This window comes from Simochromis diagramma, unplaced genomic scaffold (assembly GCF_900408965.1).
Source record: "Simochromis diagramma unplaced genomic scaffold, fSimDia1.1 OVJJ01000026.1, whole genome shotgun sequence".
Classification (NCBI taxonomy): Eukaryota; Metazoa; Chordata; class Actinopteri; order Cichliformes; family Cichlidae; genus Simochromis; species Simochromis diagramma.
The window spans coordinates 3000133-3028108 of NW_024386985.1; the positions used below are offsets into that span (position 1 = coordinate 3000133).

The 27976-nt window shown below is 38.6% G+C and overlaps 1 protein-coding gene across 2 annotated transcripts; it reads left to right on the forward strand.

Annotated features, from left to right (window-relative positions):
• The first annotated feature begins 4355 nt into the window (after window positions 1-4355).
• On the forward strand, window positions 4356-27742 carry znf644b (zinc finger protein 644b). 2 transcript variants are annotated; one of them, XM_040040394.1, is made up of 7 exons: window positions 4356-4570; window positions 19441-22104; window positions 22725-22853; window positions 22953-23291; window positions 24732-24854; window positions 25002-25098; window positions 26010-27742. In XM_040040394.1, exons 2-7 carry the CDS (start codon window positions 19455-19457, stop codon window positions 26185-26187), a joined length of 3516 nt encoding a protein of 1171 aa, XP_039896328.1. In that variant the 5' UTR covers window positions 4356-4570; window positions 19441-19454; the 3' UTR covers window positions 26188-27742. The 2 variants fall into 2 exon arrangements, with proteins under 2 accessions (XP_039896328.1, XP_039896325.1); XM_040040391.1 differs by having other exon boundaries at window positions 22725-23291.
• The last annotated feature ends 234 nt before the right edge of the window (window positions 27743-27976 follow it).

The following is a 27976-nucleotide window of genomic DNA, read 5'->3' on the forward strand; positions in this document are numbered from 1 at the left end:
CACATCGGTGAAACTTTAAGCATTCTCTTTATTTCTCTTCCTCAGATATCTTGTGAAAAGAAAACAAATATCATCGCAGACTCCAAAGCACTTCTCGTCTCCCGTGTACAGAACTAATCAGCCTGTGTTACTCGCCCAAGGTCTTCCCATTTTTTATTAGCAACATTCAGCCCCCAGAGTGAGGCAACATGAAAGAGAAAGAAGAGCGCTCAAAAGATGGCTTCGTCTGTGCAATTTATGTCAATCTCACTTGCTTTAGCGTGTTTACAGAGAGATCAATTCCCAAACTCCGAGGGCCAACATTGTCAGAAATGAATAATTTACTAATGATAACCTTAAACTTTCTGTTTTTGCCATAATTGCCTCTGTAATACTCTTCCTGATTTTTTCTGCGCCAAACAGACATGACGAGAATCAAAGCAGCGCTGCTTGTTTTTTTCACAGCGGTGACAAAAAAAATAATCACTTTGACCTTCTGCTGTTAACAGACTTGGAAAAGTAGCTTTCGAAGCGCTAACTGTGAAGTTATGATGTCTTCTAATTTCTTCGAATGTCTACACATGTTCCAAATAACTTATCTGGATTTTTTAAAGCATTTTTGATAAATACAAAGCTCGCACTGATCAGTTTTCCTCGCCCTCTACTTAGCCCTTTAAACTAGTCTGAGGCCAACAGCTCAGTGCTCTGTTATATCCATTCCACAACTGAGAACTGTTTAAGATCTTGCATAAGCATTAGGGCGTGAATATCTGCGCTCCACGCATGGCTCATCAATGAATTATGGCCCACTGCTTTCTAAAAGATACCGCTGTGTGAGATCTGCTTAGCAGATGAAAAATTACATCTACATCAAAGGGCTACTCTTAAAAGTCCAAGTTTAGAAAAATTAATATTTGATAATGCTCAAAGTCTGCATAAGCACACAGGCAACGAGCGCCTGATAATCTCTTAAGAATACTAAAAGCCCTAATATGCCATATTTACTGATATTACGGATTAAAACAGCATATAATATGCGTTTAAAAATCGTTTTGCATATCAAACTACAATTTGTGAGCAGTGATTTAATGGTAGTTAATAAGACTCATTTCAAAAGGCACAGTACAGATGGACACACTAAGTTTCTCTCTGCCACCTTGTGGTCATTTTCTCCAACTGCAGGGTTGAAGTGGAAATGAAAAGGGTGTGCAAAACATTTTTTTATTACTATCTTACAATATACCTGACATTTTAGAACCTGATACGGACACATGTGAGGTGCGCATAATATACAGCTGTTATTAAAGCCACAAATATCATACTGTAGGTTTATAACCAGGCTATGACACAAATGATAAAGGCCAGAATTTATGGTCTGCGGGAATTTCCTATTTTAAAAATCCAAGCTGCAAAGTATCTTCTTAGTTATCTGAGTTATTTTTGGAATTGCTACAAATACATGGGTAGTTTGACTATGTAGCATTGGAGCTACATAAAGAAGTAGGGACAGCGTAACTAGACTGTCACAAACTTTGTTATCAATTTATCAGCACTGAAATGTAACCACTTGAATTCAGCTTTGAGCCACTTGGACTCTTCCACATTATGATGATAAAACCTGATTTATTGCTATCATTTAAAAATGATCAAATAATATAATGTATATTCATACACAGACAAAGCTAACATGCAACACAGACTGATTCAGTACAAAGCGATGCACAGGCTGCATTACTCAAAAGCTGAACTGCACCTTCAGAGTGTGTCTGAGTGTGATAAGTGGTGCACAGCCGACGGCTTAACAGCACTCCTTCTTTCTTTCTGCCCTACATTATGAAACTTCTGGTCTGTAATTTTCAAATGTCATTCAGAGAAACGAGGCTCAGCCATGACCTGGCCATCTTTGGGTGCTCCGAAGATACTTTTAAACTTTCATTTGATGTGCAGCTCTCAGCAGTGAGGTCTAAAAAGTTATTCTTCCTCTTTTTTCCCCAGTATATAAACAAGAAAATGTAAATTTCTTGTATTAATATATTGACATTTCTCCCATTGAAACAAGTAAATAAGACACTGAATAATGGTTACTGTTTATAATGTCAGGCTGCGGTGCTGTAGTTGCTGTTTGCTTTTCATTTTAAAATCTGTTTTATGATGCTCCTGCTCTTTCACCTGCAATATCTGCAGCTTGTGTGCAGAACTGGGAAAAGTTTCTATACTCTGGCTTTATCTGCGTCACCGTGTCCACTTTAAATCACTAATAAATCACAATTTTCTCAAAAATACTGCCTTTAACGACGTGTCGCAGCAATAACAGCGCAGGTGTAAATAATGTATTAATAAATGTCTGGGAAAAAGGTCATCGCTGGTTCTGAGCTGATGCAGACGTGTGACTCACGTTTCAACTCGAGCTTGATTTATAATTGAAAAAAAAAAAATAGAATTTAAAATGCCGCAGAGTGGTCAGGTGCTGACCTTGAATTCAGACTGAGGTGTGAAGCAGTCGTCATTAGCGAGCCAGTTCACCTGCGCTGCTGGAGAGAGAATATATGAATTTGCTGCATCTGACGTGGTGAACTTGGTAATTCGCATACTGTCTTGTGCCCCGTGATTTAAACTGGTTGTCTGCCTCTCTTTGTTAACCAGCTTCAGCATAATGATGTAGTTTTCTGTGATGTTCCAACACCATGGCTGGAGGCAGGAGTTTAGTCAGCAGCGTGCAGGATCAAGAAAAAAAAAAGTGAGCCACTGAAAATGGAGAAAAATGGCTCGCAGTACCCCAAGGTAGGAAATAAATTGCAGACGATAACTAGCGAAGCGAGGCACAAACAGCATAATAAATTGTTCGAGATTTTTGCTCTCATTTTGCAGAGCAAAATCAAACTTTGGAGTGCGCAGTTGGCAGGCCATTAAAAGAATTACTTCATGCTCTGAAAACAGAGGGATTGTGTCAATCCCTATATCTCACACAAAAAGACAACACGCTCCTCGGAATTGCTTTGTGTTTTCTGCCATCTAGGTGGGTGCAATGACGAGCTCAGATCACAGCGAGGCAAGCACAAATACAGTAAGTGACTTGGAAATATCTCTGAAAGAAACATATCTCTGTTGAATAAGGCGCTAAACCAAAAGTTAATACACACTGGCATGGAGTAGATAAATATTTATGCACAAATATTTATGTCTTACAGTTTCGCAATATATCAATATTAATGATTAATGATCTGCATTCCACACTTTTAATAATTTAGCAAAGATAAATAAGTCATATTTCGCCCACTCTATAAATATGCAACAGATCTGGAGAAATTTCTGTTGTCTGCAGACTATCTCTTGTTGATAATAGCAATCACTGGAGCAATGTACACTGAAAGATTTGTTAGTTGTTTGCTTAATCCAATTAATATTTCATAAGTTTGTGAACATGAGAATTACCACTCCAGCAGTGATGCAGGCACCACACGCAGGCTGGGTTTCCCCAAATGCAATGGTCAAAGACATTACTTCACACAATAAAAACAGTAAGTTTTAAAATCCACTATTAAGTCTGAGCTTTTGCTATGAAGCAAAATCATAATATTCAGACTGAGGTGTTTTTTAGACTCTAGAGTTATGTTAAGTGAAATTTATGCAGTACGATTGCACCAGTCTTTTGGATATGTTTGCTAAAATCTTCTGCACGCCATCCAGAGATCTTCTTCAGCGTCTGAGGTTCGTTAATCACACGCCCTGTCCCGGAATGTCTAAAAGGAACCATGTGGAGTAAGGCAACATTAACAAAAATGTTAATAAATACCACCACACTTCTCTGAAGCACGTGATGACACGCTTTTCTTCCCCCTGACTCATGAAGTTTGATAAGCTTGGTGGTTTTCCAGTGGAAACATGGAAATAACACTTGGGCAAGAGAAAACATGAGACGGTATTAAATAATGCATTCTGCATCATTATGCTACAATTTAAATGAGGGTTAAAGCTCACTGCTTTACTTGTACAAGACCAATTGGACATTAAATATACAACAGAAGCATTTTTCCTCCACCATATTCACTCATTCATTGGAGGCATTTTCAAATGCAGTTCAAGGTCACATACACCATGAGACATTTAACCCCTTCTGTCCTGTCCTGCTTGCACTTCAAGTTTTTATTTGTATCAAAGGATACGTGCATCTCGATTAAAAATGTAATGCAAAATCTAATCTAATGCGACTAAAACGTTTTGAGCTTATTACTATTACTATTATTATTATTATAAAGTGCGTGTTTCTGTAAGAGCAGGTAAGCTCAAAAATATTCATAATCAGGTCAAGGTCATTTATGCCATTCACTAATTGTTACAATGTCAAATTCGAGGACGTTTGATAATCTAACAGTGCAAATGCGCCGTTTTCTTTGGACTAAGGTGGACACAAGGTGTAGGTGTGCAGTTCGGATGACGCTCGTTTCTCTACCTCCTACCGTGAACACCCCTCTCCTGCAGTCCAGAGTGCAACCTGCGTGCTTTTACAGCAAAATGGCGACAGTCTAATAGAGGGAGAGAAGACGGTGTCAGGCGCAGTGACAAACTTGAAGACATGAGCGCTCGTCCTGAGGTAGGTGTTACAGATGCGCGCAGGGATACGTCGTAGCAGGTGCGGTCATTAGTCGGTGATGTGTCACTTATGTCGTAGGTCGCTGTGAAGGCAAAACACCGCAGTGAGTGAGAACAGGCAGCAGCTTTGTAGTCTTACCTTAACTTAAGTTGCTTCACTATTGCGACACTCACTCTTTGTCCAAGATATCGCTGCTGGAGTTTCTCCGTCTGTGGGAAGAGCAGCAAGCTCGCTGTCGCATAGCCAGTCAAAGTAAAGTCACGGCTCTTAGCTAGGGAGCTTTTTGCTGAAAAGAACAAGACATCGCAAACTGAAGAGTGATGCAGGACACTAAGAAAGTTTTAAGCTGCCAGAATTGCCAGTAGCTAAAATAGAATTTAATTCAAAGAGCATGCAGGGTTTAGACCCTAAGTTGGGCTTTTAGTGGCTGAGCTGGCAATACAGTGGAAAAACACTACTGGAAAAGCATTCGTTAAGGGAATAGATGAACGCATGAGTGAGGTTGCATTTGACCTTGAGTCATAGCAGTGGCTATGAACTAAATGCATGTAGTGTACTTGGAACGATACAGCATCCTGTAGCAGAAGCCTGTACTAGCTGTCACTGGGTGAGAGGTGAGGAAGTTCTGTTAATCAGTTAACCCACAACACCCAGTCAAGATGAACATACAGTAAGAAAACTCTTTCCTGAAAAGCAACAATGAACTTATCAAGAGGGCGCCTCATGTGGCGTTTGGAGAAACATTGCTTTATTATAATTTTGTTTAGTTATGAGCTCAGATTTATATTTATAATGAGTGTTTCCTGTGATTTTAGGGTTTTACAATTTTTTGCTGTGAGTGTGCATCACATTCCTGTTATCACCTTTATGCTGGAGGTTTAGTCAAATCAAAGTGTAGACCTACATAAGTGAGTCCATCACTCCCTGCAGGTGTCTAAGGAGGAGCTTAAACAGCTATAGAAAGAAGGCAGCTGCAGCTTAACAGCCTAGTGTTGGTTTTACCGCATTAGTATACCGCAGAGAGTAAAGGAGTCAACTGCTCGACTAAATAAATCAGATGGTTGAGGCATGTTATCCACGAATTGATTATATGTCACTTGACAAGGTCAAATATTTTAACCAAGATGCCTGAAGTCCCTGAATGCACAGCATAGCAAACAGTTACGTGTTCTCTGTTGGCCTGGCTGGCTGCTTACACAGCTATAAATGAAGACACGTGGGACTTCTTAAATGGGAGTACACTGGCCTGAATTAGCAACTCAGCTGAGGAACAGCTGCAGAGATGAGATATTTTAGTAATCAGATGCTCCGACCAAGAATTTGCAGGAATATATCAGACGGGAGGTTTTCATAGAACCACACTGACTGGACCACTGTAGTGTTTCTCTTGGTGGTGAACATTTCAAGCCCAGTTCAGTTTCCACTGGGCCTGAAACCAGATATTGTTTCATTATTCTAAACCACATAAAATGGTGAAAATGTCCAACCCAGTTTTTCAGAGACCAAGATGATGTCAGTGAGGGCTTGTTTTAGCCACTCAGCAGTGCAAATGCTCAACTACTGCATAAAACAGTGAAAAGCAGGAAATCATTACATTTAAAGCTTGAGACAAAATATTTTTTTTTAGCATTTTTGTCCAATATTTTATGTAATGTGGTGCAAAATATTTTGTTAAACTAGTAACTGCTTAACTGACTAAAGACATTTTAGCTCCAGTTGACATATTTCTTAAATTTTAATCCTCTTTGACAAAGCTTTTCCTGATTTTTGGTAAATGGTGAAAGGACTGATTCTTATATAGCGCTTTTCTACTCTCCCGGAGTACTCAAAGCACTCTATACAACATGCCTCATTCACCCATTCATACAAGCACTTCTAAACACAAGTGCAAAGTAATCTACATTCACACGCATTCACACTCCGATGAACGCATCGGAGGGCAACTTGGGGTTAGTATCTTGCCCAAGGATATTTGACATGTAGACTGGGGAAGCCAAGGATCGAACCACCGACCTTCCAATGAGTAGCTGATCTGCTCTACCATTTTTGTGTTCAATTTAAAAATAATGAGGGAATGCGTGGATATCGCCTGTTCCTGATAACTGTGGTGATGCTTAAGTGTGATTTCTACCCACAAGGAAGTCTAGCGAATTATACCAAAGCTATACAGCCATGCCTTGACAATATATCGGGGTTGTGACTAATTATTTTCATCACTGATTAGTGTAAAAATTATGTTTTTTTTCTTGCCTACAAATTTTCCGAAACCAGTAAATAATGAACTTGATTTGTGCTTGATATTGTAAATATTGCTCTATCATTTTCTGTTGGGGCCCCAGAGAGTCAAAACCCTCTTTAACAGGTTAAAACAAATACTTGATTTATTACTTACTATTGATGTATTACCTCGATACTCATGCCTTGTCACATTTTTATAATGAGGATTACGAATCTGATTTTAAACTGATGCTCTGTTTTGAGAGTCACATAAAATGACACGTGATCTGTTTGTCAACAAGAAAATCAGCTCTAAAATATGCTGACAATACTTTTTAGCTTCAGAAAATAATAATTAGCTTCTTTAATATATTTCATAAAACAAGTTTCATAGACTATTTTTTATAGTCTAAAAGGGCGGACAACCCTAATATGGAACGTGGGTAGGGCTTTAGCCAAACAGAAGCTCCACCCACCTGCTTTTTAAATCTTTTTGTTTGGGAGAGAGAGCCAATCAGAAAAAGGTGGTTCAATGAGAGGAAGCTGAAACAGCTTGTTTCTCACAATCTGCAGGATTATTTCAAACAAAAAGGCTCCTGTGATATTCATCAAATATGCAATGTCAGTTTGTGACAAAGTAAGGGGATCAGAACACTTCGCTCAGTTAAATTGCAGAAATAAATTTTTACGCTTGCGTTCTCATTACTGTCCCAGTGATTTGATTTCAATATAAATAAATAAGTTAGCTAACCTGGTCTTATTGGTGGATCCCAGGTTAAGAAAAGTGCTGCTTGTACAGTGTGTGTTAGCAGAAAGAGATGGAGTTAGATGATATTTCATTCTGCGTGGTCATTTTTTTTCCCTTACATCTGTGTGAATTGCATTTACTGATGACCGAGTGTGGTCAAGTTGGCCCAGTGACATTTGCAGCCTTAATCATTTTTGGTTGCTTGGCTATTGCATTTTTCCAGTAATACTCGATCATAGCAAGTAAAACAGGCAATAGAGCTGAAACACCAAAGGCAAAAAAATTCTTACAGAAATAAAGTTGGTTAACTTGAAAATTATTATTGCTTAAGTTCGCACAAACAGTGAAGATTTTAACGGCTCCAAAACAATAAGAAAGCTGCTGAGAATGGAGACATATCCCCTCCGGCAGTGTGTGTCAGATGGACTCACAAAATCTTACCAAGGCTTCTCCCCTCATGTGATCCGTTTAGTGTGCAGCTTGTCAGCATAATAATTCTAAAGTTTCTGAACATTTACCTGCTTTTGGCTCTGTTAGAGGTGTTTTATGAGAACAGTGTGGAGTAATTATTGCCTCAACATACACTGATAAGTTAGGGCGTTCTGATTTGTTCTTTAGTTTTATTTACTGCATGATTATCCATATCAAGCTTTTTTCCATATGACAAAAGACAGGAGCATTAATAGGATATTGTCTCTCTTTAGAAGTCATAATGATCCATTCATGGTTTAGTATTCAGACAAGAATCACAACAAGGTGACATGCAGTGAAGCATACATGTCTATAATTTGTTTCAAAGAGCCGCTGAACTGAAATAAATGTATTTGAGCAGTAAAGGCGAGCTTAAAATGTGTGTTGATTGTGTTTTAATTGTAAAACAACAAAGTGTGTGTGTGTCTAACTTTCTTCTGCTATCATTATTCTAATCATAATCTCAGAGCATAAACCTAAAATGTGACCCTCTCTGAGAAGGTGTTATCATGCAGAGGCACAGTCGCGTGTCTCCTTACCAGCTTAACACCTGAAACTGTAGCTCAGATGTGTGAAATGCTCTGAAACTATAGCTGGGTGTGATTACCAGTCAAATTAAATCTGAGATGTCAGTTACACGTGTCAGTGCTTCCACTCCTACTCTTGGCAGGTTGCGGGGAGTGACAAGCTGGCTGTTGATTATTTTCCAGTGTGAAACAGAATCACTGACACACAGTTAGTGTTTACAATCCCCGAGTCTTTGTTTAATTTCCTTAAAATATAAGTGACTTTTGTGATTTCTGATGTTGGAATTGCCATGACACTGGCATCGTACCGTCAGTAAATACTCAGCTGACTGCTGGATGCTATGTGCTTCTTCTCTGTTTGTATTAGCAAAATGTCAGTAAACGGTCTAGTAAAATCGAATGAAGCACAGATGTTGCAGAAGCTGTTTGTCTAGAAGTTTTGTCAGCATTCTGGTTTAAAAAGCAACAATTTTGTAACATTACTATTTTTTGACCCAACAGATTAATGAAAAAATATGGCATGGTTTCATTACACCAGGTTTCACCAGCTTTCATACACAATGTCAGTAATCATTTGGCAGCCTATCCTAATGTAATAAGTCAAACTCCCTGCAACATTTTAGCTGTATTTAACAACATATAGTGATGTGAAATGGCATGCAGTTTATAACAATATGAAATGGGTTGGATGGCATCATAGCTTTAACAATGCCATGTTAAGGTTCCACCTCTTTACATTACCTTTTTACCTTTTGTTATTGGCTCCATCTCTGAAAGTACCCACGGTTTACGAACCTTATTTTTAATATGAGAAAAGATTGGGTTTCAACCACTTAACGGCAACCATAAGTAGCATTTGTAACAAATCGATTTTATTTTTTCTGTGGTTTTGCATTTGTTTCTGCAATTTAAACTCTTGTTTTTTGTTTGTCTTTGTCCTGCTTCATTCACTGCTGCCACTTCTGCTGCAAACAGTATGAAGATAATGTGAGAGCTTTTCATTTCCTTGATTTGTGACGGCAGCTCTACTGTGAAGGATTCTTAGAAATGTATTGTAGATGAATACCTGGGGTTAAAGGTGCATGCTCGCATTCTGATTCTTTGACACGTGATACGTTCGGATTATATAAAATGCCTCAAATAAGTCGCTTTTGAACACAGTTAATGTTGACAACTTCCAAACTACTAATTTACTTTCTTTTTTAGCTTCAAGTTTGTAATACTTTTGGTCTTCCTAAATCTAAATTTACATATAAATTGAGTGGTACCCCCCTTTTAAATAGTCATGGGAGTGACTTCTTCTTGGAGAGGAATTTCTTTTAAAGAAGAGAAGGACTTGAGCTACTTGAATCTTAATTCACTGGCAGGTGAGATTATTGCAGTCCATCAAAGGCTGATTGAAGCACTGAGCTGTCCACAATCCAGTCTGCTGTTCAGCCTTTGCAGATCAAGCCCTCTCTTATCCTGTTTCACTCGGGCTGTGGACCATTTCCTCCACTAAGGGGCAGAATATGATTACTGATACTCTCAGCCCTCACTCTAAGAAATGAGACACTGAAGAGCATCATCAGTTAACGGGGGTCTATGTAGTCAGTGATTAATATAAATAGGAAAACTATAACGAGTTGATGTTGGTACATGTTTTTTTTTCTTTTTTTTGTATGAAACCTTAAGATAAATAACCTAAAGGAAAATCCTTATAAAATTCTAATTATATACAGTTATGACTTACATGTTAGAACATGTACAGAAATTAAATCAGCACAGATCATTAAGTGCACAATCATTCTGTCTTAGTAGGTTGGTTTTAGTATATTTGCATGACTACATCCGAACTACCACAACCTAAAATATACTTATCGCTTATATTCCAAGTTTGATCCAATGCATACAAGTCTGCAAAAATGTCAAATCAGTATGGTCTTGCATTTATCCCTCTGAACATTTCACAAGTCCAAACAACCTCTATCTTTGAGGGTTGGGATTAGCGAGCTTCCATTGTACATGAGCTGCGAGGCAGCTAACCCTTTCTGTGATACCTATCTGAGGTTGAGCTCAGCACTTCCCTCATTAATTTCCCATTTATTCTCTGAGTTGGATGTGATATTTTACAGATTTGAGCATGCGGGGCACAGGTTAGGTGCAATTATGCTGACAGAGGGGTTTTACAGACATGCTCAATGAAATCTGGAGTGTAGGATAATACATGTAGGAAGTTATATAGTGATTAACCTTCATTTCAGTCTCCTCGGCGATCTCTAGGAGGCAAATCCTCCTCCAATCAGCTGTTGCCAGGTATATTATCCAGCCTTTTAAATGACCTTCAAAATAAAAGATAGTGGCAGGCCTGCTTCTTCTAGAGCTTTTGAAGCATTTATTTGCCCTTTTATGTTGTTCAGCAGCATCTTTAAACTACAGCTCACTCCCAAAATCTTTATTGGTAAGGCTATACGACTTTACTGGACAATTTCATGTGGAATTTTTGACCAGTAGCAGTGCAGTGGAGAAATGTTCTGTTTCAGTGTTTGTAGCAGAAATACTGAAATAAGCATAGCAACTCCTCAGGTTGTCATTAGAAGCTTTAACATTGTAGCATCACAATCAATATTTGACAGAAGTAAAATTTTGTATATTAGTTTATGCTTGTTTTTTATGTTTTCAGCAAGTTTCAGTAGCTGCAGGTGCAATGGTGATGTTGTTAGAGTGGTTTTGGTAATAACTCAAGTAGACCTAAACATGTATATAGTATTGATTTTTGAGTTTCATACCAGATTCAGTGAAAACTATAACCAACCTCTAAAAATGACCTTACTCCAGTTGTTATCTTTAATCTATTTATTTTTAATATGGTGTCAGCAGCTAAAGTTAAACGCCACCTTTCTAACAACGCACAGAAAAAATCCTGTTAATCTGCTAATGATATAGAAAATAATGAAAGCTCCAAAGTCACAGTTATTAAGCACCATTAAACTGATTAAATACATGAATGTCATAATTTTCGAGTTATTATGCAAAGATATTTAACACAATTAAGATTTAAACTTCTTATCTGATATCATGACATTATAATAACGTGTAATCGTTTTTCACAAAAGCAGCATGATTGATGAAGACACTTTTAGCTAGCTTGTATTTTTCTGCAATTTTTTTTAACACTGATGTCGCAGAAAGCTGCCTTTCACAACAATGGCTGTTACCTCCCTTGCCCCTCAAAGAAAGGACATTTTTGAGCCCCTTTGATTTGGTCCGATTTGTTTTGATGTGAGGAGTGAGTGGTTTTTAAAATCTCTTTAACTCCCCAGGCCTGGCCCAGCCTCCCACAGGGCTAATGACCGTAGCCTGGCCTGTGTTGAATAATACAGATGCTTGTGAGGTGCGAGCGGGGAGGAGGGCAAGGGGTTAGACACGGGCCCTCCTCCTACAGTACACTTCCATTGATAAGATTGTATTAATTGGTATGAATAGAGAGGGTTTTCTCCCTCTCCATGTATACATTTACTATTATACTCATTAGCTTCCTGTTGCCTCCCAGCGAGTTTCTCCTTCACATCCCCCGGGGTCTCCTGGGAGGCAATTTGCATCTCTCCATGGTGTCTCTCTGGGGTTATTGAGGAAATATTAGCCTCTTTTCTTCTGTGGCCGACCCTTTGATTTATTTGGAGCTGGGGCTGATAGAGTGGCACTCACATGTTAATGACCGGCGTTGATATAGGGTCTCGGTGCAAGACGACTCATTGATCCGAGTTGAAAAGGTACAATTGACAAGCAGTACTGAATAATCATCTTACACGCATCTGTGCGTGTGTGTCTATGTGTGTGTGTGGACCTTGAGAAATGACAAGGGATTCCCTCTGCTGTCAAGGCTACTGTGCTCTAGCTGTCCACTTTCCCTGATAGTTAGATAAACAGGCTTTTGTGGGCTTCTGAATTTCTTGCGACTTTTCGACAGGCACAGTTTTGGCTTCTTTGCAGCTCGTGTCATCTCTTTGACCTCACGTGATCACAGTGGCACTTATCTTAGCCGCTTCTAGGACTCTACAACCAATCAAAGGCTGCACGACGCACTTGATCCAGTTTCTGTTTGGAGTCTTGGTCTAATAATAGAATTCAAGGTGACTACTGAGGGATCACTTTGGCTGCCATTAATGAGTGCTGAGCCCCTGCTACCTGCCCCACCCACTCACCCCCTCAGTTTCTGCCATGGAACGCTCATATTATGTGTTAAAGAAAGATAATGAGAGATTTCGTCCTAATACCTGCGATGCTTGACATGCCTCCGAATTTAAGCTCACTGATGTCTGCTCGGCAATGTGGAGCCCGTCCTCAATTGGGAGAGCAGTTTGACACTGACTCGCTTTCATCTGGATGGTCACATGTCTACAGTGAAGCAGCAGCAACAAAGTTTGATATATATGTATATTTCATGTTTTTTTCTCGTCTCAGCCAGAGTGGAACGCATCGGCCTAATCATAGCAACATCTTCTGTCTTGCTTAGTATTTATATACTTTCAGTCATATGGTAATAATAACATTTAATAAAAGCCAACATCCTAACTGCCACTAAATAAAAATACACACCACCGCCATCGCTGCATCTTCTCTGCATACTTATAACAGATTAGAGGTTATGTATATCAATTGTGCAGCTCATGCATATTGTTATGAAGGAGAAATGCAGGAAATGGAAATGTGCCATTTCAACGCGCCAGCACAGCTTGCCAAAAGCAGGCAAGTGGGTTGTGCTTGCGGTGATGGTCGGGTTTGTTTTCCTCTCAGTGTTGGGAGATGAGAAGTCATGTATCTAAACAGAGCAGATATGATGTTTATGAGAGCCATCTGCTTGGCAGCCCTCCTGTGCCCACTGCCCTCTTCAATGTGAGAGGAGCCTCATTAAAAAAGTCACATGCCTGAGAAATTTCTAAGTGCTGTGTTTTTTTTCCCCCCCTTTTTAAAAGGAGTGGAGTTTAAAACTAACAAAGCCTTGGGAAATCCCCATCAGACATCCCTCCCTTAATCCATTTAATTTTGAAAGGTATTGTTTAAAGCTTTAAAGTTTATATCGTTTAATCCCTCTCCAACACTACGGGCACCAAATGAGGCCGTGTCAGCAGCTTGAACAGATATAATCTACTCCACACAACAGAAAATCCTCCTTCAAGACAAGGTTGCATGGGTTTCCTGTGAACTCACTGTTTGATGTTTCTACCTGCTATTGAACATGACTTCTGTCTTAACCCAACTGTCACTCGCTCCCTGTCCCCTTTTATCACTCCGAATGTTCTCGCTTCACCTTTCTTCATCAGTAAATCTACCATCACAACCATTTCACTCATTCCCGTTTTTCAGGAGAGGGGGCCGAGGAGAAGTTTGTTGTGGACAGGTTCAAGAGGGTTTTCTGCCTTCTGTTGTTCATATTTTTTTCAGACAGACTCTCGGTTTCTTTTCTTTGAGTCCCATTGTCTCAAAATGAAAACTTTAAATTCTCCACTTATTATTTCTTTGTTTAGGCCTCCCACAAATGTATTTCATTCTATTTAATTACAATAATTAACACAAGAAGAGTGATGCATTTCCGTTTGCTAAGCATAGAGTTCCTGTCGGCTAGTTGAAAAGGTTAGCATAGCACAAAGTAAACATCGCTAAAAAACTGTAAGAAATTACACCTGATGTTGCTTTTACAGTGAACTTTTCTGAGCATTAAACAAATTAGATTTATGATGTGTATTAGTGAGCTGTAAACCTGCCGATCGATATTATTAAAAGGCTAGAGCTAGGCTAGCAGCCATGCTTCTAGCCCTTATGCTAAGCTACATGTTAACTTTTGTCATTATCAAATATGGCCACATCACATGTCACATGATCTAGCTGTAAGTACAATCACAATTACAAACATAAAGGTTGGCACTAGATTGAATCTGCTGGGAAGACATCAAGGATGCTCTAGACTTTCAATAAAACGTGAACATATTAGTCTAAACTGGAAATACTGGGAGCCAGTTAGAGTTTTAGTTGGTGCACAGTGCACTCAGAAGGTTTTGTCTTATTACACTGAAACTTACATGGGCTGAGAATATAAAATTGTGCATGTAGAGGGGAAGACATTGTTTTCAAGTCTTGTCTTCGGGTCTGGCTTTAAAAGTTTAACATTTAGTCAGATACAGTTAATAAATCCTACCAATTAATTGTTCATTTTTATAGTGTCATCATTATGTCATCATAGTGCTGTACTGACTAGAGAGGATGTAATAAAATAATCGATTTAAGTTTAGTAAACCAAACTTTTATTTTAAATTAATTTGAAAATAAAAAGGAAAAACAGTGGGGATCAGTAATTACTTATTTAGGCATAACCACAGCTTACGTGCCCATCTGTCTGGCTGCTTATTGGTTGACGTAACAGGCTGCTGTCTTCTGTCAAATACTGAACACAGGCAGGCCAAAGAGCCATAGTCACTGTAGATGGCTGCCGCTTAACTAAAGTGTTGTTTTTAGATCTTAAAAACCATAATCCTTATTTTTTATCAACTCTTCATAGTGAAGTTGTGTTCCAAGACTGGATGTATCCCACATATGCTAACAGTTTTTTTTGTTTATACTTTGCGGGACTAAGAGACAAGCCTCATATTTAGTTCATAGATGTTAGAGTCCCATCTAACGCCTTGAAAAGAATAAAACTCATTCCTTTGAGTGACGTCTTGCTGTAATACTTACCTGTGAGCTTTTATTCTTGTTTTCAAAGCATGCATTACCATTTAATGTGTTCATACTATAAAGAACGTGATATTCTTTGGAACACACCTTCTGTGGTACTCGTATAACATGTTTTCCTTTAGTTTATAATTTGAGTCGTATAACTCCAATATATATTTTCACTCAAGCAGTAAATTACATTGTTTAGTTATCAAAGGCTTTGTGTAATTACATTTGTGCAATTCAGGATGACAGAGCTGATAGTGTCTGCACAAGACGCTGGCATACATAATCACAGGCGAAATCCCATTAGGGAGGATGGAGACCATTATTATGGAAATGACCTTTGGGTGACAAGAATTCAGGGGGATAAAAGAATACTATGTAATCCTGACAAAGAGGCTGTGTGAAGCCACTTGCTCTTTATTTTCTCTTGTGCAAATTTAAGAAATTTATGGTGTTTTATGAATGTGCAATTGTGTTTTGTAGTGTCACATTCCTTTTTTTTGTGTGCAAGAAGCCAGTTAGTCTGCTTGAGAAGTGAGATTTGGCAGTGCATTGCTAATTTCATCCTGCCTTTCTGGTGTGTGGTACTGTGGGTAACTGCAGGGCCAAGATAGCAGAAGAAAAACTTTACGATGTGTTTGTTTCTCCCTTTTTTTCCCACCGTGGCACCTTCGTTGAGAACTTGCTCACCTTGGGATTACTGGATTGTCAAACTGAATCTCCGTCTGTTTGTTTTGAGCCACGCTTTGATACTCTCACACTAAAGAGGCAGCTTCATAAATTCACATTGTGTCAAATAAATCAATAGATCCTATTAACTGAGGAAGTTGTGTAGTGCAGTACTTGAGGGACTGTGCCCCCCCCCTCATTCAGGCATTTCTCCAGCAAAGGCAATGGCAGAGGAATGTAAGGTTGGCTCTTGATCCATACAGACAGCTCCAGCAACAGAAATGGTTTGGCTGACTGGTCTCAGTTGGTCTTTAGTGTTGTCTCCACTGTGCTGCCAGCCTGGGTCTTCAGCTGAACAAGAGGAATGAATTTGCTTGGACATTTCCAGCCTTACAGTGCCAACCTCCTGGTCAATCAGTTTGTAGTCCTCATGTGACTTAAAGTTTAGTGTTGCAGTATTTTTATTTTATATTTTATTTAATAAATGTCTGCTTTCACAAAAATGATACAACAAATATTCTACACCTATAGCCAGATTTTAATTCTTTACTTCACTGGCATGAGATGAATAACATGGCAATGTCAATTCTAGATATACATATAGTTTCAGGCAAAAATATGTTAGATCACCAAAACAAATGTCCAAAAATGCACAATGGAAAATACACCAATATTTTTACTGATATTTTTACCACACAGAATCGATCTTCCTGAATACAACTTTAAAAAGAAATAACATGAAAGCTTGCCTGAGAGAGTTCAGGCTGTGCTGAAGAATAAAAGTAGTCAAATATTGACTTCCAAGCTCATTAGAATTGTACAAATGCTGTTTGTGCCTTAAACTGTATATTATATTTCTGTTTGTTTGCACATTTCAATAAATTACTGCACCTACTGTATTTCCCACTGTATTGTACCTGTCTCATCTCAAAGTACAGTCCCTTACTTAAACCATATCTGTTGTGTTATATATTATTAGACAGCATAAACAAATACATCAACCGTATATAAAAGGCTGCATTCACATGTAGGATAAAGATAAAACTCCCCAATTACTCGTATTGATTTTAGCACGGCTTTTTCCATCACAGCCGGGATAAGTGCACTCTCCTACACCTCCAACACCTACTGTCATCAGCTAGGCACATTCTTTTTGATTTCGCTGGTGTAAAATAAACTCTGTGAAAGACATTATGTAACATACTTTTGCACATAGCCTCTCTCCTGTATTTACCATTTTTAGAAATGATATAAGCTCGGGTTTCTTCATCCGCTGTATGTCTTCCTCCATATTTTCTGTCTTATTAGCCTTTGATTTTCACACTTCACTTGACCTTTTGTTCTAATGATTGTCCAAAACAGCAGAAATGACTAGAAACCTAGACCGTCATCGCACTGCTCCAAGTTCCAGCCTTATAACATAGATGGCTCATGAGATCTAGAGAAAATAATGACAGAATTTAACTAACAACGTGTGACCTTTGCACTCTGTCATTATAATAGAGGCAGGTTTTTGACTCTAGGAATATCTGTCTGCTCTCACAGGAATATTGGAACATGTCTAAAAGAACATGTAAAATTACTCCTTACCTTGTGTACTAGAACAAGTAATTTACAGTCGAATGTTATGCTATTTTCACGAATTCGGATTGTTCGCAGTAGAGAATGACAGGAGGATGAAAGGGAATAGAGCATGACACGTGCTGTAGTTGAGAGCCAGACTCAAAGCTATACCAACGTGAGTACATGGCATGCTTCCCAGCCCACCAAATATCAGAGCGTGCTTCAGGAGATCAAATTAACCGCATAGCTTGAGTTAGCTTGAGTCATTTTTACTGTTAGTGAAGTGAAAATCAGTACTTTTATTTTCTAAATGTGTAGTTTCTGGATGAATGCAATGCAACAGTTTGTAAATAGCAATCATTAATCAATCAGCAATAAAAATAGTTGAATATGGTGCATATAGTATATGAAGTGTTAGTACCAATAATGTTGCATTTATTGTAGTTCTTGGAGGTTTAGCTGTAGTATATAGAGAATTGCATTTGCTAGACATCATTTCGTTCACAAGATGAGATGCACGATCGAAGCTGTAGGTGCTGGAAGAACAAAAAAAATGTTAAAGACTTCACAATAAAAGAGAGGTGTTATATTGTTTTCTATTGTGTAACAGAACACAATGATGAACACAAAAGGGATCATGATATTGCTTCTAAATCTCATTTACCAAACTGAAAATACAAAGTGAGAGTCTTGGGGAAAATAGCAGACAGGGTTAGTAAAAGCTCACAGCAGATTGATCTGTGCATACAGCTTAACTGTATTAAAGCTCATAATCCCTGTAAATATCTTCAGGCAAGGCAAAGTCAGCCTTTTAACATTGACTAAATGAAGTAAATAGAAGCAAATACATTTTTAAAATTTGCTTTTCTGTTGAGCCCCTGTTCTTTATATATAGAAGCGAGTTGTGTGAGTTGGCTGCTAATGAGGCTTGCACATTTTCAACCAAGATATTTTGATGGTTTTGCCACCCTGCCGTTTGGGGGTAACAGTGAAGCTCGCTTTAAATGTAGAGCGTCTGTTCCCCTTTCGAACCTTTAACACCACAACAGATGGGGAGAATATGGAGCTCGGAAGGTTTTACCTCTGAGGTGGTAACAGTGAAGCCACTCATTAACACTGAATTTACCACTTCGTTAGCAATGCAGCTTCCTGTAGAGAGCGACCAGCCCTGGATGTCAAATCCACTGAGCATATGTTTCAGACTAAATCTGCTCTGGACAGCAAAATATAATCTGTTATAAGATCCAAAATGCACATTTTTAGTTGTAGTTATTTTTAATAGCTCAGAGCTATTTGGTTTCATACTGTCCAAATAAATATGGTGTAACTGTGCTTTCAAATCAGCCACTCTTAAACGAATTTGTATGCCTGTCCACGTGTATGCGCCAAAGTGTATGTTTTCTTTGTGTGAGTCTGTGTTTGTATTTCAGACAGATTGTGTGCCTGCCAATTTGTCAGGATTCAAGTAACAACAGTCTCATGCTGGGATCTGTGTTGGCACCATCACAGAGTGATAAGACGCAATATGATCTCATTGGAGGTGTACTTTGTTCCCATGGAAATTGGTCAATTTTAGCAGGCGACTGAGAACTTTAGGTGGAGAAGCAGGAAGGTTGTATCCCAGAGGTACGCTCACATAATTAAGCATCCTCACCAGGGTATTCAAGGCTAACAGCAGGGTTTGTTGTGAATAGAGGTGGCGAAAGAGGGTGTTGGAAAATCATAATGCGGCACAGAATAATACCACTCTCATTTTACAGAGCAGTGGGAATAGCCCAAAAGGAAAAAAAAAAGATTTTTTTCAACAACACCACATTGTCAGTGAGAATGAGAGAAAAAGAATTAAATTTTACTATATTATGTGCAAGAGTTATCTTTTTCTATTTATACTGTGTATACGTGTAGATATGTATAAGACGTTGCACGCTTTATTTGACTCGCTCAAAGTTTGCAGAATAATTTTCTTCTTCATATTTCAGAAAGTATCGCTGCTATGTCTGATCTGAAGCTGAATGCGCAAGAGGACAAAGACGTGGAATCGGTGTCTGACAGCCCAGGTCGTACTCGGGAGCCATTACAGACTCACACATTCTCCCCGAAGAACAATGCTGCAGGTCTGTCCTCAGATGAACACGAAAACCCTTTAAATGGAACCCAGCCGAATCCATTTGTATACAGCAGTGTCCCTGCTGTTCCCCATGCAGGCAATTCATTGCCTTCAGGAGCACTTGTTAATGGACCTGGTTCACACCCCAACTCAGAGGTACACTGTGTCCTGAACAAAGGCACTGTTTTATCCAACAGTGTCCTGGATGCCGTGTGGCAAGCGGAGAAGGACACGAGCCCCGAGGTGTTACCACCACCTAGTGAGCTTCAATCAGACGCTTGGAAGAACACAGTGGGACCCGACGTAAAAACACCGGCCACACAGCCAGGTGTCAACACGCCACTGTCTCACTCGGAGGAGAATGAGTCTAAACTGGCCTATTCCACGCTGTCAGGTGACAGTGCAGAGCAAATGCACATTAGCCAACCTTTGACAAAACAGACAATAAAAACAAGATCTCCACGGGACATGGAACGGTCTGGAGTCTCCTTGGATGATTATGATAATACTGAAGTAATCAGGTGGGATTCAACAAGAAAATGCTTTTTGCACAACGACAGAAGGCTGGAGACCAAAGTGATGCCCCAAAGAGACAAGAAGCACAATACACACACGAAAAGCATGTTAGGCTGTCTTGAAAAGGTTAACAACAGCTACAGACATTTCTGCAGTGGTAATGATGTTGAAAGTGTTGACACTGGCAACAAAGATGAATTTTTGGGTACACAATCTGACATTAAATATTCAGTTATGCCATTCAAAGACCTTTCTCGGAACATAGCTTTAGACTCTGAGAGCCATATTTATAGCACAGCGCAGGGAGGCAGTAATGAGGAAAATGACCCTGAAGATGAAAACTGTGTTAGTCCAAAAGTGGAACAGTTGAAGGCAGAGCAACTTGAACGAGATTCACTTTTCTTTTCATGCACAACATGCAATGTTAATTTCAAGGAAAAAAGACATTTCCATAGACATATGATGTATCATTTAGGCAAGCATAATCAGGTGAACAGTGAGAATGATTCACAGCCCTTTATATGCGGAGAGTGTGGGCTTTTGTTCTGTGATAGCAACTCCCTCATGAGGCACATCATTATTCACCAAGATAGGCTGGAAAAACTTATGGAGGAAATTGAAGGTCTCAAAAAGACTGAATTTGAAGACGGGGCCACCACAGTGCCGTGCTCTCGGTGCACGTTTGGTTGTAACTGCCAAAAAGTCTTTGTCCAGGGTACCAAAACACATGATAATCTGAAGCACTACTACTTTTGTGAGGAGTGTAATTACATTTCCTTGACACGGCAGGCACTTGTAGCACACTTACATGTCGCACACCTCAACACACACCAGCCTCAAAACAGGAAAATGAGTCATACTAATGATGCAGAGGGAGCACAACATGTTCCGTTTCAGTGTAAAATGAGTTTTTTCCCAAGGAGAGACAAAGTAGTGTTAGGAAAACATTCTGAAATGCCATATGTTGGCAAATATAAAACAATGGCTCGATGTAAACCAAATCTATTTAAATCTACTTTAAAGGAAAAACTCGACCGTTCCACTGAAAAGGGGGATATTCACATTCAAAAAACTATTGACAACACTGTAAATTGTCATCAGTTTAAACCCAATGCCAGCTGCACTAAAAGCATGCTGTCGCCATATTTGTGGAGAATCGACAAGCATGGAAAGTTACTCTTACAACCAGCAGAAAAATTGGATGTGGAAACCGATCTCACCTGTGTACAAGAAGATGCTGAAAACAATGACCGCAGGGCTTTTGGCAGCTTAAAGCTGGCAAACCGTCCTACAGCCGCTGCTTTTACAGCCAGGAAGCTTAAATTGGACCAGATGTTCTGTCAGGGAAGCAAAAATGACCCCGTAAACGGGAGTTTACAAGTACAAGTAAGCCAAAATTCTCCATCAATGGGAAAAATGACTACACCTTTGCATAACACTACTGAAAGAATGAATGGTAATATATTGCCTGGGCTTAGCCAGAGGCTTAAGAAACAGTGTGCAGTTAGGGAGTTAAAGAAAGGCTGTGAGGGTGATGATAACTTCAGTGATGACACCAGCGAAGCTACAGGCAGCTTCTTGGAAAGCAGCGAGAATGAAAGGAACTCATATGCTCGGAGGTATTTGAAAAAGAGGCAGAGCTTTACAGCCAAACACCAAAGCCCCCACGCACTCAAGGTTGAAGATGATGGAGATGAAGACTGCAGTGACATAGAACAGCTCATAATCAAAGAGGAGCACATTGAAACGACAGTGAGTGATGATTCCACAGAATTGCCTAATACATCTCCAAGTGATAGTTTTGATATGTCCCCCACACCATCAGTAAAACATAAGCCCTGTCCTTACTGTCCCGCCACGTTTGAGTCCGGAGTGGGTCTGTCCAATCACGTGCGAGGACATCTTCACAGAGCTGGGGTGAGCTATAATGCCCGGCACATGGTTTCACCGGAGCAAGTGGCGTTGTGGGACTATCAGCCAAGAATCCGCAGAAAGATTTCTACTGGCATGAGAAAAAAAGGTACGATTATTTTTAACAAATGAAACTGCTAGGTAAATACAAACCGAGTCTGAATGGACTGTGTGCCAAAACTAATAAACGTATAATAACGTAAACCCTAACACCGATTGACCTCATTATAGCCTAGCTTGTGCAATATTAGGTGCCTGCACATACTGTAGAATTTTAGTGTAAGCGTGCCACCTATCAGATGTGTTCTGTATGTCCTTAAATGCTATCAACAGATGAATAACATTATATTTTGTAATTTAGTTAGAAAATCATTTTGCATTTATGATAGGAGACAGAAATGGAGCCAGGGATGTGTTGGAGCAAGCATCTATAATCTTAGTCAGTGGGATTGCATATTGCGCACCTCTCTGTAGAAGCTTTGGTTAATTACTCCATGATAGAAGTCAAAGTTCTTCAAAGCTCCACAACCATTTCACAGTGGCACTTCAGGATATGGTATAGGGTTTACGATTTAGTATTTCTGTGATCGGCAGTAGGGTCTATTATATGACTTACATATAAAAGCAGCTATAGAAAATCTATATCTATAAAGTTTCACATTCCAAAATGTACACTAAAAATAGCTTTTTTCTTTCCTTAAATTGTGACACACTGTTCTTATATTACAGCTGTTAAGCCAGAAACTCGAGGACAACACACGTGTCCTGTGTGTTTGGAATGTTTTGATAGCAAAACTGGCATCGCTAACCATGTGAGGGGACACCTGAAACGAATAGGTACAAAGGTTACCGGCAGCAGTAAGTCTCCGCTGTGCGCACTAAATGAATTGCTACAGAACAAAACGGAACATTGGAACAACTTTCTGACTAAGAGTCAGTTCTCCTCTCAACCTTTAGCCCCTCAGAAGTTCATCTGCAGCAATGGCCTCTTTCTGATGCAGACAAGCATCCCAGGGAAACTCCAACATGTCAAAAGGAGTCTGCATCCCATAAAGAAAAGCCTTGTGTGTAAACACATGGTAGATAACCTCTCAGAAAGGAAGAAGCTACATGGGGAAGCAGAAAGAGGCACTACAGCCACATCAAGCACTTTAGTTGAACTCCTCAAAGCCAAACAGGAAAGTGTGGAGCTTGCAGTGAGCCAAGAAGCCTATGCAACCAGGATGATCTGTGAGATGACCAACAATTATATGGCCGAAACAGAGATGACCAGTCGGGAACCAAACTGGTCTGCTGGTATGGAATCTTTAAGTCTAGATTTGGACAGCCAACATACTGTATGTAAAATACATCATTTTTAAATGTTATGCAAAACCAGCCAAAGCAGAAAAACAAAAATTGAGGTATCATTATCATGCATTTAATAGATCATATGTAAGACAAGCTACTGTATGCAAGCTATTATATCATTAAGTGTAGTTTATTGTTGCGTTTTAATAGTTTTTTATTTAATTGTCTTTTTATTTCTCAATTAATTATCAGTAGAGGAATAGCATGTTGACCCAGGCAAACGCTAGGCTTGCATAAAACATAACCGCCTCCATATCAACGACAACTTTATATCTTTCAAATTCAGAGTGTGCCCTGTTTTTGAGCTGCTTCACTTGTGTCGAAGTCAACTAATTCTCAGATTTTAATTCATATTTTATTACAAATTTACCATGTCTCATCCCAGATAACGTGTTTATTGTCGACAGAATACAGTTAAACAGTGTGAGAATTGTTCACAGTCATTTGATTTGTGGGAAAAACACATTCTCTGCATAGAATGCCACCAAAGTGCTTTTGAAGTTCATATTAAAAAAACATGAAATCCTCTTGATGTTGTGTCACAAGCCCATCATCCACGAATCCACAATTTTGTTTAATGTCTGTCCAAATCAAATTTTCAGTGAGGTACTAAGGAGGAGGTTGATAAAGATTTCAAAGCTGCAGTGCACTTCCCAAAGACGTTTTATCCCATGTCTTCTGTCCTAAAGACTGATTTAATGGCAATTTGTAGAATAACATTTGGGTATTAACGTAAATGCACCACCGAGTTCATTTCTTCTCACCTCAAGGTCAAGATGACTCTCAAATCATGTGTTACTCACATTTTTGGGATATTTTTCTTTGACATACAAATACACTGAAAAGTAAAATCAGGTTCTTTAATTTTTGAAAGATCGTTTGGGATATCTACTGAACTATGCCAGATATCATTAATCATTAACATGCAGTCTAGTGTACAGCATCATTGTTGCCAGTTTTCCTGTAAAATGAATATATCTGTGATTTTGTGTGTGTGTGTCTCTGCGTGTGTAGTTTAGGAATCCTTTGTGACTCCCTCGAGGTGGTGAATTGTATGTGAAAAAAGTCCCCCTGAAGACACAAGATTGTGTTAAACTTTACCAGTAACACTTTCCAAACAGGAGAGTGCAAATAAGATGCTTAGAATGCAGCCAGGTGGAAGAAGACTTTAGCGCACACTGGGACTAACAGTTTATCTGATAATAAAATTACTGCATGAACTCAAATATATTCTATATTTCTTCGTAAATATTCAACTTCTAATGTTTGTAAACTTGGATTTGTCACATATGGTATCATGTGCAGGCTAAACTGTATAAAATGAATATATAACCTAAATATTAGGGAAATGTAAAATACACTCACATCATTTATTTTATTTTTCAGGGGAATGTGACTCAAAAAAGATTTATATTCAGTGTGACAGCACCTTCCCCACTGTTTCCCAGCTTCCTGGTCATATTCAAGCAAATGCACACAGGAAGAGGATTGCAATTTTTGAAGAAGAAGGTAATTTCTGTTGAAGTAAAATGAAAAGCAGATGATATTTGCTGTATTTAGAGACAAAATGTTGCAAAATGTGCATTTAGAAGTTCGTGTCAAGGATAAACGGATGTATTTCTTGAGATAAAGAATTCTGGTGCTTTTTTTTTCTAGACTATGATTTTAGGAAGAAGAAACCAAGACTAAGGCCGGAGCTTAAAAATAATAATTTACCTTCACTGAATACTGAGATGTGCACACTGACCTGCAGGTAAAAGGAATGAAAGGCTACATACACAGTATTTCAACAAAACAATGGTTAAACCGGCAGATGTATAAAGGACAAGCTGGAATATTGACATTTGCATGTTTGGTGGTTGCAAGCAATTTGTCTGCACCCAGTTTTATGACTGTATATTTGCACACCATGATGTCACCCAGTGGTTTGTAAAGTCCTGGACAGCTCAACTTTTCTTAATAGTAATTACCACATTGCTCTTTTGGGCCAGAAGGAGCCACTCAGAGAAGCTGTTTGGCTTTGAGAATGCATTTAGCTCAAACTTGCTGCATATACCTGGTAGTTCAGCTAGATCTAACTTAGATTCTAACTATAAACAAATCACTGAGGAGTTTTTTTGGAACCGAACTACCACCTGCTGCAAAGGGTTAAAAGTCCAGAAACTATCAACGAATACTCTAGGAACTTAAATTACGGTTTGAATATCTATGGAGAAAGGACTGAATGTAATAGTTAAGATATCTGTGGAGCTTGGGGGAAAGCAAATAAAATAACGTCCGTTTTGCTTTAGGAAATGTATTGCTGTCCAGGAACGTGAGATCATCCAGTCAAAGAGGTTCTTAAAATATAGTGACTATCAAGTGTAACAGGTAGATAAGACTGAGTGTCATCAGCATAACAGTGATAGTGAACTTATGCTCCAAAAGTCAAGTTACAAACACAGCCATGGTTTAGTAACTTCTATTAGTTAAAGTGCCCATGTCTCTAACAATGCCATTTTGAAGCCTCAATGAATTTTATATAGTTATGGAAAAGACTGGAAAACTTGAGAATCTTTGATTACAATGTATAGAATGAATAGAATCACATCTTAGTTAGAAGGCGTTAGAAGAAATGCATGAAGTCCAGAAACACTGACAGTTTCTTTTGGTGTATCTCTGCAGATTCTGCGACCTAGTTTTTCATGGTCCCTTTTCCATTCAGGAGGACTGGATCAGGCATTTACAGAGGCACCTTCTACACACCAGCGTACCCCACTCAGGGAGAGGGATGGTAGAGGTTTTAGCCCTTCATCAGAAAATACAACTAAGCATGTCTCACGAGGACCCAGAAACTGGGTAGTTTTACTTCCAGATCCCTCCAGATCTATGTATTTCTCTCTCTCGCTCTTATTCTCCCTCTAGATATATAGATATATCTATATATATCTATACCAGCATGTTTCTGGAAAGAAGTATTTTAGTAATCCAGGCTACTATATAGTATAAATTTTCTGTATATTTGCAAAAACTTAATTATAGCATATTTTAATGCAACACTTTGCCTCAGCTAATACGACTAATAGGATTCCTGTTTTTTGACTGCAGTATAAATTATGCGCAACAATATGTATGATCCAAAAAATGTTTTTGTCATTATATAAGTGCCTTGTTAATTCAACAAAACAACTGCTCAAAAATCAGATTTTTGTAAGGAGGTTTTCATTATAATACAAAAACTTAGAAGGAGCATTAGTTAGAAGGAGAACTGCACTTTAAAAATAGACAAGAATTTGAATGTGTTTCATGTTTCATTTTCTTTTAGAGATAATATTCAGTGAAACTGTTGCTCTACTTGTACGCACAGTACAGAGTGTCATTAGTTTGTGGATGCTTTGTACAATTTCACCTCTGTGTACCTGCATCAGAGACAGAATTCTTCTTAATCCAAATGACATTCAAGACGTTGGGACAGCTTGTTCTGTCATCATTTGTTCTTTGCTTTAACCTTCAACATTCAGCTTAATTTCTGAAAACTGATTCTCATTGTTAGGCACAACAATAGCTTTTTATGAAAAACCCTCTTTAGTTGTAACAAAAGTTATATTATTTTCTATGATTAGCTCTGTGTTTCCAAAGGTGCTGTCTTTGGTTCAGTGGGAATGTGTTGTAATTAGAGACATCACGCTTAAAATTCATACTTAACAGTTTAAAGACAACAAGTACTGGAAATACTATGAACATTACCTATTATCCAAATTCACTTGCACTTAAATTTGTCACAAATTTTGCATGACAGGACTTCTGGCTATGTGCTAAGATAAATTTAGGTATTTCAGCATGTGAATAAGTACTTTTGCCAGGTCCTTTCAGTAAAATGTAGTAGTTTACCTTTTTCATAGTACATTTTCATAATTGTATTCTCTACATTGTATATTTTAAGAACAGCTAAGGCTTTGACGTGCGTGATCTAGTCTGGCTGAACCTATTGCCAAAGCACTTACCTCAATTGTAACACTTTTGATTTATACTATATTAAAAGCCAACAAATAGTATATTTAAAATTCAGAAATTTAGATTTAGCTAAATCAAACAAATGCTTGCTCTGGTTTTACAACCAAATGCCATGAAAGGATAACTATTTTATGCATTTACTTGCCTATTTTGAATATGAAAAACTGCAGATATAGTATCTCCTAACATGTTGTACACTTTAGCTTTGTATTAATACATGTTGTTGAATCAATTTAAGAATTCCAATTTGATTTGGATTATATCTTCCGCAATCAAATATTCATACAATTCTGATGAAACTTGCATGCAAATATTTGTATAGAAATCAGCTCCATTGATATTCAGCATGTGTGATATGAAAGAAGTGTTGTAAATTTAAGGAATTAAACACGTGTTTATTTGTTGATGCTGTGCCAAATTACATTAGTGACGTTTTTCAAGATCTTTTTAATCTGATAAAAAGATCTTATATGATGTGATACCATGCTTAGAGGAGCATCTGACTCCTCTCGGCTGCACTGGCATTATTTACAGCAGCAGTTATGAGGGACTGAGCAAAAGGTTTAACGAACATACGGATAATTGAGCAAGGTGAGATTAGGTTAAACAAGAGACTTCATTTACAATAAAATGGTGTT

Bases quoted from the DNA above. Each gene is read 5' to 3' on its own strand.
- znf644b (XM_040040391.1), top strand. From the start codon at position 19,455: ATGTCTGATCTGAAGCTGAATGCGCAAGAGGACAAAGACGTGGAATCG. The intron at 22,105-22,724 runs GTACGATTATTT...CTTATATTACAG, and splicing joins TACTGGCATGAGAAAAAAAG to CTGTTAAGCCAGAAACTCGA. The intron at 23,292-24,731 runs GTATGGAATCTT...TTTATTTTTCAG, and splicing joins GGAACCAAACTGGTCTGCTG to GGGAATGTGACTCAAAAAAG.